The sequence below is a fragment of the Ambystoma mexicanum genome, chromosome 1p (genome assembly GCF_040938575.1).
Source record: "Ambystoma mexicanum isolate Mex_15411 chromosome 1p, UKY_AmexF1_1, whole genome shotgun sequence".
Taxonomy (NCBI): Eukaryota; Metazoa; Chordata; class Amphibia; order Caudata; family Ambystomatidae; genus Ambystoma; species Ambystoma mexicanum.
In genome coordinates this window covers 1,383,283,160-1,383,299,687 of record NC_090921.1, presented here as the reverse complement: position 1 = coordinate 1,383,299,687, position 16,528 = coordinate 1,383,283,160, and the positions used below count along the sequence as shown (strand labels likewise).

Sequence of the window (16,528 nt, the reverse complement as noted above, 5' to 3'; positions counted from 1 at the left end):
GTACCAATACCACAGCGAATATTTGGAAGAAGACATCCATTAAGACAACTCTATCGAATGTATCCACAAGGTAATGGCGGCCTGCAGGAAGAGATCCCTGAAGAAATATGAGAATGAACTAAGACGGACTGATGACATCAAAAGCACGTGTGCAGGAAGACCTGAAGTATCGAATGAAGACAATGTATGGATCCCAGAGAAGAAATAAAGTAAAGAATTAAGTGAACCTTAAAAGTATAAAGAAGAAAAGTACACAGAAAATGCTGAAGAAATCAGAAGCATGAAGGATGTACAAATGGTGAAACGCAAGATAGATCAATTCATCGTATAGGCTAGCTACACATAGTGAATATAATGGAGGCGAAGCCGCCATTGTATAGAAGCTGGTCATTGGTATAATGAAATAAATAAGCCAAAACCATGAAAGGGGAATGAAAAGCTGTATCACAGTAGGATAACAAGTTGCTGCGTGGCTGTGTGGCCTGAAGTCCAGATCCTAGAAATTGAGGTCAGATATCTACGCTAAAGAAGAACATGTTTGCGGAGGATGAATCCTTTCACATTAAGGTGCAAGAAGCAACACAGAAGTTTCCATGTCGTAATTCATTAATGACATTTAAAAGCTTGCAGAATGACCAAAATCGTGGTGTCGCGTCACGTGAGCCAATGCTGAAAATAGGCTTGAATTTTGAGTTCCAGATACGATAGCGAGTGCCCTCACTCCTATTGAATTCCTAGGAAGAGAATACTTTGCAAGGCCAAGTACAAAGACAATTTCATGGCAGAAGGCATGGGTGATGAGAAACGTTGGGCTAATTGGGTGGTGAGATAGCTTTGTGTCATATCTCCCCGCACCTGGGTCTTGGCTTATATGTTAAATGAAACGAATGTTCCAGCCACGACACAAGCATGCCAAACCAATTGTATTAGTCCATATAACGAAGGACCTTATGGCTTGAGAAACCAATGAAACACTAACTGATCTTCCTTAAATTACATGTTTGAAGAGGTAGGCATAAATTGTCCACATAATAAAGGACAGCCAATAACAATCCTAGCTCCTGTATGATTGTATATCTAGATGACCCCAGATAGGTTTTTACTATTGCCACATAGGGGGACGTCAGTGTGACACACGAAAAGTACATACAAGTGTATTTTGTGCGGAAATCACCGAGAATAAGCGTCTGTCCATTGATGTTCATTGTAACCTCCCTATTTTAGATAATTATTAATAAAACAGTGACTTGCCATCTTCTTGAGTTTGTCTGGTTACTCAGACTCAAAATTATTCTGGTGTAACCCCATCCATTAACAGATGCATGTTCCAAGGGCATAAAGCTCACTCGCAAGCTGAGCGGAGAGGTGATGCTATGCGTATATTTGCACAAGTTGAATAGATGTGTATTCATGGTAAACACGCCTTGACAAATATGGGTGAGATGCTAAGTATGATAGGAGACAATAAGTGGTTCACCAAACATAACCTGGCATCTGCATACCATCAGGGCGACCTCCATCTGAAGTATAGAAAACAGTTCTATGTAATTTCATCGACAACAGTTTTTTCCACTGGTGTTTTTCTGAAAAACCTCTGTGGGAAGAACTTATTGAATTTTTTTGAATTTCTTTTGGGGGGTCCTCCCACCAAGAACCCCCTCCACTATTTTTTCCTTTTCCCATCCCCCCAACCCTCTATATGCCCTTTCCCATCCCCTATACATTTCAAATTGTTTTTTTGAAAAAATCTTTTCGTAAAAACACCCGTCGAAAAAAACTTTGGTCGATGAAATGTACCGCGTTTGTGAGGGTGTTTCCTAATTAAGAAGAATGCCATTCGGGGTGATATCTGCTGCTTCTGTTTTCTAGAAAGTTATGTTTAAATTGTTTAAGGATGTTAAAAATGTGTACTGCTTTCAGGAGGACATCCTGATTTGTGTGGAAGATGGGAGATAACATGATCGTGCCCTAGATGAGGTACTCAGAATTTTGAGTGAAAGGGGTATCATTCTCAAAAGAGACAAATCTGTATTTAGGAGGGATGCAGTAGAGTACCTGGGGCACAGTATCTAGATAGGGGGTGAAATCCAAGGTGGAGTTGGTGCATATCATCAAAGCTATTAAGCCTCCCAAATCGAGGATGGAACTAAGGTAATTTCTTGGTTCTTTGGTCTGATTATAGCAGAAATTCATAAGCAACTTTTCAGAAATGTTGGAAGGAATGAGAACCGTGTTAACGGGAAGTGGAGAATTTGTGTGGAATGAACAGTGTGAACGAGAGTTCACAAAGAGCAAGGAGGAGATCGATTTGGTGGGACCACTAAGACAGTTTGATACCCGGGATGAAACTATTCTCTCCTCGAGTGGATTCCTGCCTCTGTTATTCCTACGCAGGTCTACTCCTCTTTTGAATGCCTCGTCTACAGGCTTTCTCTCTCTCCTAGCCATTCCCTTAGTGTGGCTACTATCCATCGGCCACCTGCTCAGACCTCTTTCCTCTCTGAATGGGTGGACCTTTCCTCTTCCCTTCTAGTCTCGACCACTCAACTCCACCTTCTTGGAGACTTCCACATCCACCTGGATGCTTCCTCTCCTTCCGCTGGACTCTTTCGCGACCTTTGCAAATCTCTCTCAATCTCTATTCTCCCCTCTGGCCAGACTCACTCTGCAGGGCACACTCTGGATGTTCTGATCTCTACAGACCTTCCCCTTTCCATCCCTCTCACCACTCCTCTCTCCTGGAGTGATCACTTTCTCTTTTCCTCCCAGCTCACCGTCTCTACCCCTCAAGGCCAAGCCAACTCCATCACTGCCTCCCACTTTCTCGGTCATCCGACCCATGAAGCGCATGTCAGTTGAGGCTTTCGCCGCCACTTTTTGACCCCCGCACTCCTCTGGCTGACTCACACCCTGGTACAGCCCTTTACATGCTTCACTCTGCTATATCTGATACTCTCGATGTTCTTGCCCCTGTTATGAGGATCTTCCTGAAGCCCAAAGCCAAGTGCAACTCCTGGTACGACTCAGACCTCGTCACCCTTAAACGCAAGTGTAGGGTGGCTGAGAGGAAATGGCGTGCTTCATGTATATCCTCTGATAAACTGGCCTGCCGCCTACTCAAAAGGCAATACCGTCTCTCTGTCCTCAACAAGTAGAGAGCTCACATCCAAGCCCGCATCTCCACTGCATCTAACAACTCTGCTGAATTCTTTAAAATCTGCAAGGAACTGGCCAATCCTGCTGCAGTCTCTACCTCTCCTGTCCCTTCCCAGGCCCTCTGCACGGAACTTGCTTCTCATTTCAGCTCTAAATCTTAGGACATCCTGTCCTCTCACTCCTCCTCTCCCCTTCTGCCCAATACTCCCTGCCCTTCCTCTGGCCCTTCTTAGGCCACCTCTCCTCTCTCCTTCTCTGCCTTTCCCCTGTTCTCCCCTGATGAGGTTTCTGGACAAGGCCGATCTATGAAAGTCTCGTCAAAACAGGTTCATCCCTGTTCCTCCAAAACCATCAAGGACCACATTGACTCCCTGGCTCCTGCCCTGGCTGACTTCTGCAACCACTCCTTCGCCACTGGGGTCTTCCCTCCTCCCCTGAAGCACTCCCTAGTCCACCCTCTTCTTAAGAAACCCGCTGCCGACCCGTCGTGCCTGGCTAACTATCACACAATCTCCATCACTCCTTTCCTGGGCAAACTCTTGGAACAACTGGCCATCCCCCAGCTCAATCTTCACACTGAATCTGTTGGTTGTCTCCATGATCTTCAGTCTGGCTTCAAAGCTGCCAGAAGCACGGAAACTGCTCTCCTGAACATCTGTGAAGACTTGCTCTACAACCTTGATTCCAACACCCCCTGTGTCCTCATCTTACTTGATCTCTCTTCTGCCTTTGACACTGTCAACCATGCCATCTTGCTCAACCGTCTCAGTGATAACCTGGGGATCACCCGTCAGGCCCTGACGTGGCTGTCTTCTTTCCTCTCTGATCGTTCCTCCCAGGTTCAACTTGGCTCCTTCCTCTCCTCCATTTCTATCTCTACCTGTGGTGTTCCCCAGGGGTCTAACCTCTCTCCCTGGCTGTTCAACCAATACCTGGCCCTTCTTGCCCACTGCATTGCCGCGTTCTGCCCCAACTTACAGTGCTATGAGGATGACACATGCGGATGACACAACTTTCAGGCTACCCTCAGCCTCCTCCTCTCCCTCTCTCATCTCTGACTGTCTGTCCGCCATCCAGGAGTGGTGTGCCACCAATTGTCTTTGCCTTAATGCCAGTAAGACCGAGATTCTCCTCATTGGCACACCAGCTCCCTTCTTTCTTGTCACTCTCTGGCCGGCCTCTCTTGGCCCTCTTCCTGCTCCCACCTGTCAGGCTAAAAACCTCGGGGTCATCTTCGAGTCCACACTCTCCTTCTCTCCTTACATTTCTGAGGTCTCTAAGAAATCACACTACCAGCTGCACCTCCTCAGAGGTATTCTTCCTTTCCTCTCCTTCCCCCCAGAAGCTCACTGTCTCCAGAGCTCTGGTTCTTTCTAGGCTGGACTATTGCAACAGCCTCTTCCTAAATCTGCCTGCTTCTATTCTCCGCCCTCTGCAACTCATCCAGAACAGGACTGCGAGACTTGTCCTTGGCCTCAAGCCCAAGGATCGTATCTCTCCAGGACTGAAATCTCTGCACTGGCTCCCAGTGGCTGTGAGGATTACGTTCAAAACCCTCTGCATTGTCCACAAAGCCTTCTGGGATCTGGGGCCTCAATACATTCAACTTTCTCTTCCAAAATATCTTCCTTCTCGGGCTCTTCGCTCATCCGCCTCCAACTCCCCCAGGGTCAGTCGCTTCTCCAAGCAACCAGTTGGTGGTAGATCTCATTCTTCAGCTGGGGCCTCCCTCTTGAACAGCCTCCCTGAAACTTGGAGAATCATCTCCGATTCCAGAAACACCTCAAAACCTTTCTCTTTGCTTCTGCTTTTTTCCTCTTCTCCCCTGTTGACCTCCTGGCTGAAACTGAAACTGACTGGTTACCTGGCCACCATCTGATCTCGGGCCCAGGTTCCCTCCCCCTCCAGGCACACACCTGCACTGCCTTCCTGGCAACCCCCTCACTTGGGGACTGTTTTCTGCATCCCTACAGTCCCTCTACCAGTACGTACACGTGATGTCTGCACTTTTGCACTTTCCACCTGCTGGCCGTACTTCTACTTATTGTTATGTATTCTTTTATCCTATGCACTGCACTGTCCCCCCGCACTTTCCCCTTTCCCCCTCCCCATGCACTTGCATGATCTGAATGACACCTGGCCTACTACGATGGTTGTCTGTCTTCCCTCTGTTCCCCCCTCCCTTGCCTTGTCGCGCCTTGAAACACTTGTGTATAGGCACATTTTAAATGCCATATCATATCATAATGATGTGGGCCTATGAGTGGTATTATCACAGAAGAGGAAGGAGGGAAATGAGGTAGTCATTTTGCATGCTTAGAGGGTCATGAAGGGTGCAGAAAGGAAGTACTCTGTGATTAAAAAGGAAGCTCTAGGATGCATGTGGGAGTGCAGAGGTTTCCCATGTTTGTATGTGAAGCAAAATTCACTATAATAACTTGATCATAAATTGCTCAAGGCTTTGTTTGAACAAAAGAGCATTAACAAGGTTTCGAGACCTCTGGCAGGATGGGTGACATGTATCAATGCCATGATTTTGTGGTGGAGGTGGTACCAGGAAAACAATGTGATTGCAGATCACCTATCTAGAACACAGTCTGGAGGAGGAGAAGTTATAGAGTAAGGGTGGAGTGAACAGGTGTGCACACACAATGGTATTATAGGGAAAAGTGAATGGGTGGTCAAGAGGGGAAATTATCCTGAGATTGAGAGGGTGAAGGAGTAGGAGAGGGGTCAATGGCCCAAAAAGGTGATCTTGCTGGAAGGACTTAAGAGGTTTTGGGAGGTTCAGGAAGAACTCAGTGTGGAAAGTGGCATATTGTGCTGAGCAGGAAGGGTAGTGAAACCTAGTGGATTGCAAGATAGGTTGCTAGACATTACTAACAAGGGACATGTGGTAGTAACTAGGACCCAGGAGCTGTTGCAAGCAGACTATTGGTGGCCAGGGTTGGCCAGTTTTATTGAGCATAAGATGGGTGAGTGTGTGGCTTGCAGGGAATCGGGGATGGGGTAGTGTACTCGTGAACAACCTCTAGTCATTCCTGAGATGCTGAAAGGTATGTGGGAGGAAGTGGCTATTGACATTAGAAGAGGACCACAACAGAATAAATATGTGATGGTATTGGTGTTTTCAAGGTGGATAGAGGTTACGTTTATGAGAGAAAGCACAGCAAATGGTGTGCAAGTGTTATTGAAGCACATACCACATAGCATATTGACTGAGAATGGTCCCCATTTCGCTGGTGATCAGATTAGAGGTCAAACACAAGCGAACAGCCTTGTACCACCCACAGAGTAATGGTGTGGTGGAGAGGGTAAATACATGTCTAATGTAAGCAGTGAGGATTGTGGAAGTGAGTGGGTGCGATTGGAGAGAAGCAAAGAGGGAGAGAGTCATCAGTCTCAGGTTGACACTTCATTCTGTGACATGGGCAATATCTTTCTAAGTGATGAGGGGGAGGAAAGGTTACACCCAGACATCTCCTCCATGGTTGGAGAGGGTGAGGATAATTGTGGTGAGGGAGAAAGAAATTGCTGAGAGAGTGGTGTACAGTAAGATGTGTGCTGAACATAGGTATGATAGGTATGATAGGATCAAATGTGTACTGAAAATGGAGGTGTAAGAAGGAGATGTCATCAAAGTTAAAAAAGGGAATATTGGGGGGGAAAAGGTGCCATCAAATTTGGACATCTGTGAAAGTCACAAAAGTGCTTCGTGGAGTAGCACGATTGGACAATGGACAGGTATGGAAGTTGTGGAGGATTGTAAAACTGGGAAAGGAAGGATACGTACAGCATTGTGTAGGTAATGAGGGATGAGAGAGCCTTGTATATAGTTAATGATCAAGTAGTGTGTATGATGAGAGGCTTTGTACATCATTTAAAGATAGAATGTATGCCATTCACGTTCTTGTAAGGAAAGGAGATTTGTTGTGTTTATTTGATATGGCTATGTGTTCTAGTTCCATAGTGATGAAGAGAATGTAGAGGTGGAATGTTGAGCAGGTTGCTCCAACTGGAGCAGTTGGTCAATTGAAAGCAAACTATGTGGAGCGGGGGCTCTTCACAAAACAATTGAGGTGATAAAACACACCGTATGGTAACAGTGGTATCTAGAAATTCACAATATTTAGATCTAAACCAAAGCTCTTCCAATTTTGATATATTGGAAGGGTGCAGGGGAGATGAAGCTGGCTCTGGTATCGGAAGTCAGTAGCAAAACTGGAAGACAAATAAAGTGACCATGTTTCATGGACACTCCTGTCCCTTGCACACCTATAATACTGAAAAGGAATCTTTCAGTCAAAATTTGTCAAGTACTATCACTTTGTTACACAATGTTTAAATTCAGTAAATGATCATACAATTTTTAGAAGTTTCAAATTACCAATGTTGGCAATTTATTCAAAGCATAAATGTAAAATATATATTTCAGTCATATATATAGCATCAGTTCATGAATTCACATGTATTTCTCAGTTTCAAACCTATTTCGTAAATGAAATTAAATTGAAGAGATTAATTAAATAAGACAGTGTGAGTGACAAACATTCATCTCTCAAAATAATTAATGAGTAATGGAGCTCCACGCGTTTCGAGAGAGTTCTCCCTTCTTCAGGAGCAAAAAACGTATGTGTTTTCCATATTAACATTAGTTTCACATTTATAACATATTTATCACAATTATTTCCTTGTTATTCCTGCTTTGTCATCTGCCCATGTGAATTAGTGGGTATATCTTCTAGATATCTTTGGTCAATCAAATCATTGATGTGATGTCTCTAGATTCCCCTGTAGGGTGTAAATAGGTTGTGTGTTAATTAAGTCACAAATACTGTGGTGTTTATGTAAAGAAAACCATATTAAGTGGCTATAATACCTTGTAAATCGTGTAAAGACGTTAAAGCTAATGTCTTTAATGGGACTCTGTGGTTGTTGAGGAGTTGGAATAACTTCTTGGTTTAGATCAGAGTACAGATTTTCATCTGAAATACAGGTTCCTATGTTAGGTGCTGCGGTTATCTTTTCCAATCATAGTAATATCAACTTAGCATATTTTGACAACGTGTTACTCTCCCGTGTGACAAGTATTCTGTCTTAGGGGTGTGTAGGCAAATGTACATCAATCAATGATGTTAGCGGATGCTAGTGGCTGTGTTTTAAATTTCAACCTGTGAATGGAGTAAACGCGTAATAAATATTCGATCAGTTTCACTATTACCCATTTCTGTTCATAGCCGTTTCTAAATACGAATAGTTCGTCAGGCGTAATTACTCACCCTTTTGAAAGGAGAGTAGTTTTTCTCTGGACGCGATTCCATTATTATGAAGTTAGTCTCACATTGATACTGCTCTATCTCTGTGTCGCCTGGGTATCTGCAAATGATTATCTAAATTAGTTTAACTCTGGTGGTTAGGAATTGTTCTTTATCTATGTGGGCATTATTTAATTTCACTTAACTCTCTATTCTTCGAGTAACCTTGACTGGAGCCGTCTGACATTACCGGCAAGTACGCCGCAGTCTGGATCTGTATGCATCAGTTGCTAAGAAACATATTGAGATAAATACGACGTACAGTGCATATGACGTCATTGCGTTCCAAGTAGTACGAATTATGGTATCTGGAGTTCATTAATTAGTTCATCAAATTATGTGGAGCACGGGCTCTTACCATGTAACTAATAAAGGAGTTCAATTACCATTCATGGTTCTGGGTGATATGTGAGCTCCACAGTATGATGTGTGATGATGTCACATGTGTCTGCTTCCATCTTCCATCCTACTCCACAGGGCACAAGTATACTTGGCCAAGGCACAGGTGGCTCTCACAGCCATCAAAACCCAAGGCCAGACTGCTAGAAGCAAATGCCTTGTCTCGATGGCAAACTTCTTGCTCTGCCTATCTCGGAGGGAAAAGTATGTGACTATGGCCCTCCAGTATAGGCCTACACTATAAGGTTCTATAAAATGCAAGGTACATGGACAAAAACTCCTGACCTGAGGGAGCTGCCAGATGATTCTTCTTTGGAATGTTGTGGTCCAAAGCAGAAGCACATTTTAGCCATACTTCTATGGAAGGTTGTGGTCCACAGCAGAAGCAAGTTTAAGCCAGAGTAGCAGCAACTGTTGGATTAAAAGAGATAAGAGTCTTCCTTTGGAAGATCCTGTTGCAGGATGTCAATTAGGTCTAACAGGGATTGGGGCATCAAGGGGGCAGACAACTTCAGGGTCTCTACAGCCTTGGCAATGTTATTTTGAGAAGACATAGGGCCGAGAATCACAAACATTCCGGGAGAGGTATCCAACACATTAGTATCCCTAAAATCGAAGTCCAATGTAGTTGGATCCTCATCCTGGCTGTAGAAATCCTACGCGAAGTCCACCACATCACCAGATGCCAAGAGCCCCAGCCTATATGGGACAGGATCGCCAACCTCATCAAAGATCTGATCAATTTTGGTATGATCTGATTACTTCAAACCATAGTATAATCCGGTGATGTGTGTGTGGTGACTCATGCAGATTCCCCTGCAGAGGAAGCCAATGTTGCAGCTTTTATCCACGAAGGCGGAGCAGTGCAATGTTGAAGGGGAGGAGTCTGCACAGGTGTGACTGAACTGAGCCAGCAGTCCGAAGAGGTGCTTCTGCTAGTACAAGAAATGCAGTGAGCCCTGGCTTCACCACAACTGAGGCCAAAGTCAGCTGACCTTGGTGAAGTTGTCAAGCATCTGGCATCCGAATGTCTCCCATTCCTCTGGAGTAGAGGAGCATTGGGTAATGGTACCATGGTGGGGGAGGAGGAGAGAGAGGGAGGGAGGCAGGTCTTCACTCATGTTCTGTTCATCCGCAGAGGTGGAGTGAGGGCTCCTCTTTCTGGAGCAGGAGGAAGGAGTGTTGTTTCTAGGTTTCACTGGGATAGCAATACTGCTTATGGTGCTGCTTCTTATTCTTTCGGCAGCATCGAATGACCAGTCTTCACCTGCCTACTCCTGCTGGCTCTCAAGCCGCCTTGGAAGAAGGTTCACATGCCAGAAACTCTGATGGTGTCACCATTTAACCACCTTTCCAGAGGAAGGTGCAAACCTTAGTGGCATGCTCTGAAGAGTCTTTCAAAGCATTTCAGGAGCCACAGTTCTCCATGTTGCACTCCTCCCAAAGACAGTAGAGGCATGTCTTGTTTGGATCCGACAGACAACTGCCTCCCGCAATCCCAGCAGGGATTAAAGCCGGAGGCCTTCAGCGAAGTAGGCATAAGGTAGTAGAAACATCTCAAAGAGCTAGTGGTCTTCCAACCAGCTTACTTCCTGCACAGGAAATGAAACTGGAGGTCATTGGGCACTACTTGTTCCATATATACTGCCCCTGACGTTACTTATGGTGTCAAACAGGAGCCAATGGGTAACCACGATGTACACCCAGTGCCTCAAAAAAGTTTCTGAAGACAGCTAGCACTAGACGAGATATCTAGGAAGAGACATTCGTGAAGAAAGGAATCCATTAGAAATATTTTGTATTACACTCTGCAGTACACTGCTCATCACCCAGATTGCATTATTTCAATAAATGTGAATATTTGTCTAGAGCTTTATCAGACCAATCACCTTGGGCACTGAAGCGGAGTGTCACAAAACGAATGAATAAGAGGGATGCATAGAGGTCCAAAAAAGGTCGCCCCGACAGATTTGTCCTTTAGAATGGCATTGTTCGTCACTCTTCGTCAGAGATCTCTACCAATGCTTTATGTATAAATGAAGAAGAGAGTGTCTTCTCTTTCGGCATTGCTTGGACTGCCTTTGTAGTTTAAATGGAGGATGAGTGTTTTTGACTACTCATCCCAGAATGTGTTTTTTGCATTGTCAGGTCTAATGCTTTTGTCCTGCCCTTTGTCGGCCTATTTTCCGCTCAACACCACAGTCTATGTCTTTGTCGTAGAGTTTGAGGTTGCTTTGCTTTTCTCACAACTACTCTCGTGTTCATGTCTTTTTGCGGCCTCCCAATTGCCTGGGATCTTTTCAATAACCTGCCACGAGGCTAGGCTGTCGGAGCCGGGGTTGCCACTGGACTTTCTTTGAAAACCCCTCTTTGTTAGACTGTTGAGGATCATCTCTGAACACCGCGTCTGAAACCCTGCTCTCAGGTTCTAGTGTGTCAACATCAGTAATTCCTGGAGGGGTTGGGGGAATTTAGGGGCAAGTGGAGGCAACAAGGAGATGCTTGCCTCCCCAAAATCAAGATGGTGGCATCCAGGGAAGGGCTTCAGGAGTCTGCAACATGCAGGCAGTACACTGTGTTCTTGCCTGCTTTTCCAGCCTCCTGATTGGCTGAGCGCCCTTCCCCGCGTGGGAATACATAATCATTCAACATGCAGACAGTAAAGTTGGTTTGAAATGAAGGCTTTCATTTCTGATTTTGGATACTAGACAATCCCCAACACAGAGAAGTTGAGTCCAAAGAATTATTTGTTGTCCAAATCAGTTTTGCGATTAAAAGTTAGACTAATATCAAAATGTGAAGGCTAGTAATAGTGCAAGCCTACCTGATCACATAGTTCTTTTTTAGGGAATAGATGGAGGGGCTCCACAGGTGAATATGATCCCCCCTTTTAGAAAAATGTATTTATAAGGGAGAAAGACCAGTTCAGAGTGTGAAAGTATTCACAGGTCTTCAATAGCCCAACCTGAAACCAGCGTAGGAGACGCCAGTCTACCCAGCCGGATCCACACAGAGACACCAGCCTAAGTTCAGGCATGCTGTCCTGTCCTCATCTACAAACATTTAAAATAAGTTAACAGCCTACCAGTGCACTTCACTTGTACATCCAGCTAGAACTTAAATAGACTGCACAGGGTAATTATTTATGTAGATGAATACTAACCACCTATTCCAGGAGCTATCATTGGAGCAAGGGGTTCACCTGAATCTGTGGTAAATGGTGGCTCACCGGGTAAGCATCTTAACCAAATTAATGTTCCTGGCAAGTGTCTATTTCATAGTGTAGGGGATGGGATTCTTGTTTTATGGGGACTAAAACCAAACCACTTATGGTTTTAATTATTTAATGAAGCTTTCCAAAGCTTTAGCTGTAAAAACTCCTAGCATCTAAAAGATATTCTGATTCCTGCAACAGACAAGTTATAAGATCAGTAGGTTAAAGATGCTATTGAGCTTCTTAATTAGCTAATACAATAGTCTTTCAGAGAACGACTGAACAGATGATTTCTTTCCTTTCCAAATTAGAGTAAATATAACTATGTATTAAAGCACCAATTACATAAAAACAATGAACAGTGGCCTAAATGGGACACAAAACTTAAGGGAGATATTCACAGATCTTTTCACATGCAATGGGCTTTGGGTAATACCACTTTCATTTAGTAAAATTGCCTTTATCAGTCACAGTACCAAAACCCAGTATGGTTTATTCTTAGTTTGCCTTGCCACCAGATTGATATTTCGAGATTTGCCATTTAGATATATAAAACACTTAGGTATGTTTCAGTATGCAGCTGAAGCAATTTATCAGTGTTAGGTTGCCCTCTGCTGTCCAAATGGCAAAGTGCACATCTGTGGGCTCTTCCAATTCAACAACAGCTATCATTTTAACAAACAGAATGAGCACGGTTCTACGCAGTCACCTTTACCTTCCACTATCGGAAACATTCAGAATGTTTTCAAGTTACTTCTTTCCATCCCCACTTCTCTTCACACAGAGCACGGAGGTTCCAGTGTCAATGAACAGTTAATTTCTGGCTTGACGTTTTAGTCTCTAAACAGCAAAATGCTATAGGACACATGCCTCTGCATGAGCTAAAACAGAGTAGGTGCTGTAATTATGCTACTACGCAATCTTATGACATCATGGGGACGCTGCAAAGGAACAAGGTTGACAATTACGCATCTACAAAGACACATCATAGAGGCCTGTGTAATCGATGTGACTTAGATACTGTTCTTATACCGCACAAACCACTCATTCCATCTGATACAAATATGCCTTTCAAATTCAAACGACGACAGTCACCTATACGTTTAGCCTTTTCAATGACCATTAATAAGTCACAGGGACCTACGCCCCCTTCCTGGAAACGATCAGTAGTAATTCCGATATTTAAGAAGGGGGACAGAAGTGACCCTATGAATTACAGACCGATATTGACCTTTAAAATATGCTAGAACGGTGTATGTTAGGTCGGGAACAGCTAGTTAATCTATAATGCCTTTACTTAAATGTGCATTTGCATTTCATTTTCTTTTTAAGAACAAACTCTAAAAGGTTACGAGTAATCAAATCTGAACATACCTCAATTGTTTTATAAGCGAGAGCACTTGTATTCAGCTTTGGTGAAAGATGTTGCAAATTGTCATTGAAATGGTGTAGATGTATTACTTACAGCATGTATTAGTAATCACAGTATGCATTATCTATTTCTTATACAGTGTCAACCAACAAAAGCAGACTGTCTATTTCAAGAGTGGTAAATGACAGTGAGTGGGTATTAGACTAAGTGTGTTTTGGGTTTAAAACAAACCCAATTAGGTCAAATATAAATATCACTATTTTTGCATAGGTGCGTTATTAAACTACCCTAACTAAATGCAGCTGATTTATTTCTACACCCTTCCCTTCTAGTACATGGCAGAAAATGGACGAGAGTTTTGCTCATTTTTTTATATTTTATCAACAAACGGGACCTTTGATGATTTTCAATAATCAGGCAAAGACACACTCCACAATTGTGGTTAAAGGACATTTGATTTTAATATTTTATAAGAAGCTGTGTGCATGTAAATACTGAATTAAAGTTTGCAAACACAGTACAATTGACACAATTATATTAATCAGGACATTACACAGCACTGTGTATACGAACAAAACAGTATAGGAGTTAATTGAAATTGCGTCATTGAAAAACATGATTTAAAAAAAAACTGTGCAGTAATTCCATTGCATATACTTTTTAACAGCATCAAGTACGAATCAGGCAAAGAATATCCTCTTCATCAGCTGTACAGTTCCACTGCAAAACAGTGGATTAACCGGCAGACCCAGCCCATCCTCTTGAGAATACAGTGGATTCAGTTCTACCTTGATATGTAAGTGGTAATGGTTTAATCAAACTCCTAATCTAATAAGCAAGAGTTCCCAATTTAGACCACAATGATAAAGTTCGCTTTTTCGTGAGAGACCTTTTGCAAGGTAATGATCTGCTGCAGATGATCAGCACTATCATGCAGTGACACTCTATGATTAAATCAGAATTCTTCCTTGCACTTTTAACACACACATTTTCAGTTATTTTCATTATGAGTTAAAGGAAGGGAGACATATTCTTAGTAAGCCCCCAGCTGCTGCAATGATCATTACATTAAGAATGTCTTACATTGCATTGTATAGTTCACACTGCAGTAAATGAAACATGGCACTAAATCGTTCAGCTCAAATGAGAAGACTAACCACTACATTTAATCTTTTTAAATGAGTGAACCCTGAAACATAATGTAAACATTCAAATTCATGCAATGTGATCACTTTAGAAGAACAAAAAGTCCACCTTTGTTAAATAAAAGTTCATTACCAATATATACATTTTTAACAAAAAGAAATGATGATCGGGTCCAACTCTGCGTTTAATGTTTCTTTTAAAAAAAAAAGAAAATCAATAAATATTTGCTTGCGTAACATTTAGAAAGAGAACGTTCAGAACACAGCGTTCCACTTTCCGATTGCAGGCCATAGTTCAGTGTTGTGATTAAGCAGGATGTAGCAGCAGCTCCTTCGTTAGTTCTGACAGATGTTTACATGGCATCAAAATGGAACCGGTGAGCTTCCTGTCTTTTTTCTCGATCATCTGCTTTCTGAAAAAAGACCAAAAGAAGAAACGCTTCAAGTTATGGAAGAGCTTTAAGCAAATAGAACTGCGTCATACAAAGGAACCACTGACACATCCGGTTGATGCCTGTAAAACCGGACAGGACGATAGAGTAATCGAGGCTATTCATTTAGGGTATACATTCGTTTTAATGTTTACATTTATATAAAGGGGATACAGCTTAAACCATTTCTTACTTTATCCCCAGGAAAGTCCTCAGTACATATCACGTCAGCACTACAGATGTATAAAAGGCAATAATTACCCAGTATGTCATGAATCCTATGGCTTTAATAAGGGCCTGTCACCAAGTTGTCAATAGACCTGGCATCGGCACAGAGGTGTGCCAAGCCAGGATAAAAGGTGTCACTTCTGATGCTGCACAGACTACTTAATGTCTGGAGAGTAACAACTTTAAAGCAATGGCTCAAACCTTGACTTCTGTGTACACATATCAGAGGTTTACTCTATCAATGTTCACCTAGAAAGTACATGTGTTGAAGAACATGCACCCTTTAACTAATTTGTTAAATTAGCTCTTAATTGTTCCACGATAGGGAGACACTTACGTAGAGATCGCTTTGCTTTTAAGAGGCAAACATTTAGGAGACTTTGGCACTCGTTTCTCTAAGTAGCCAAGCGTGTTGTGGCAACAGGCTGGTAGAACTGGCTAACCAATGCTTGCAATAAGGGGCAGATTGGTAACCTTTTTAAAACAGTGCCAGGACCTTTGACATGATTGCTCTGGACAGGGCCTGCTGACATCCTAGTTTCCTTCAAGTTTTCTGGCAATAAATAATGATTAAAATATCAATTTTCTTTTTCCTGTTGTGTCCCATTTCTGTGACTCCCTTTGTTGCCCTTATTCTTGTTTCCCCCGTGTAAGGTTGCTCCTTCAAATATGACATTTCCCCATGCAAGATAAAAAAAGACATCTGGTAAATCTGGCTTTATAATGTAACTTCCCACTTGATTTAAAATATTGTATATGGTCTTTGTAGGGATCCTCATTAGCTGCAACAGAAGTCAAGCAGAGGTTACTATTAAAATAGATAAATACATATCACACATATACTACAATAATATGCAGCATAGATCGTCTGAAGCAAATATCTTGTGCCCGATAGCGGTAGACGTGAAAAGAACAAATTACTTGCCTCTTGGTAATGTTCTTTCTGATGGATACTCCTCCCACCACTTCCTCATTTATGAAATCCCTATTCCTGTACAGCTGTTCTCCAGAAACGTTTCCGATGCTAGGGGGCACAGCGTGGCTACGCCCAATGCCTCTATGCGCCAGAGAGGACGTTGGGGCAATTATATATTGGGGCACCGCCCCCATGACCGAATTTCCCCCTTTTTCCTTAGCACTCTGATGCTGAGGGACCACAGAACTAAGGTCTACTAGCTACCCCAAGAAGGGCAGGTAGGGAGGGCGATGAGGAACACCCACCAGAAGAACAAGTTACTCTCTTACCTGGTAACGTTCTTTCGATGGGA

General features: G+C 43.0%; 1 protein-coding gene across 1 annotated transcript in view; it reads right to left on the bottom strand.

Annotated features, from left to right (window-relative positions):
* Positions 1-13,892: 13,892 nt before the first annotated feature.
* ITFG1 (integrin alpha FG-GAP repeat containing 1) overlaps positions 13,893-16,528 on the bottom strand; it is a 1,448,837-nt gene continuing 1,446,201 nt past the window's right edge. Inside the window, exon 18 of the mRNA XM_069607059.1 lies at positions 13,893-15,014. Within this exon, the coding sequence (XP_069463160.1) occupies positions 14,955-15,014 (60 nt within the window). The 3' untranslated portion in view covers positions 13,893-14,954. The remainder of the gene's footprint in view (positions 15,015-16,528) is intronic.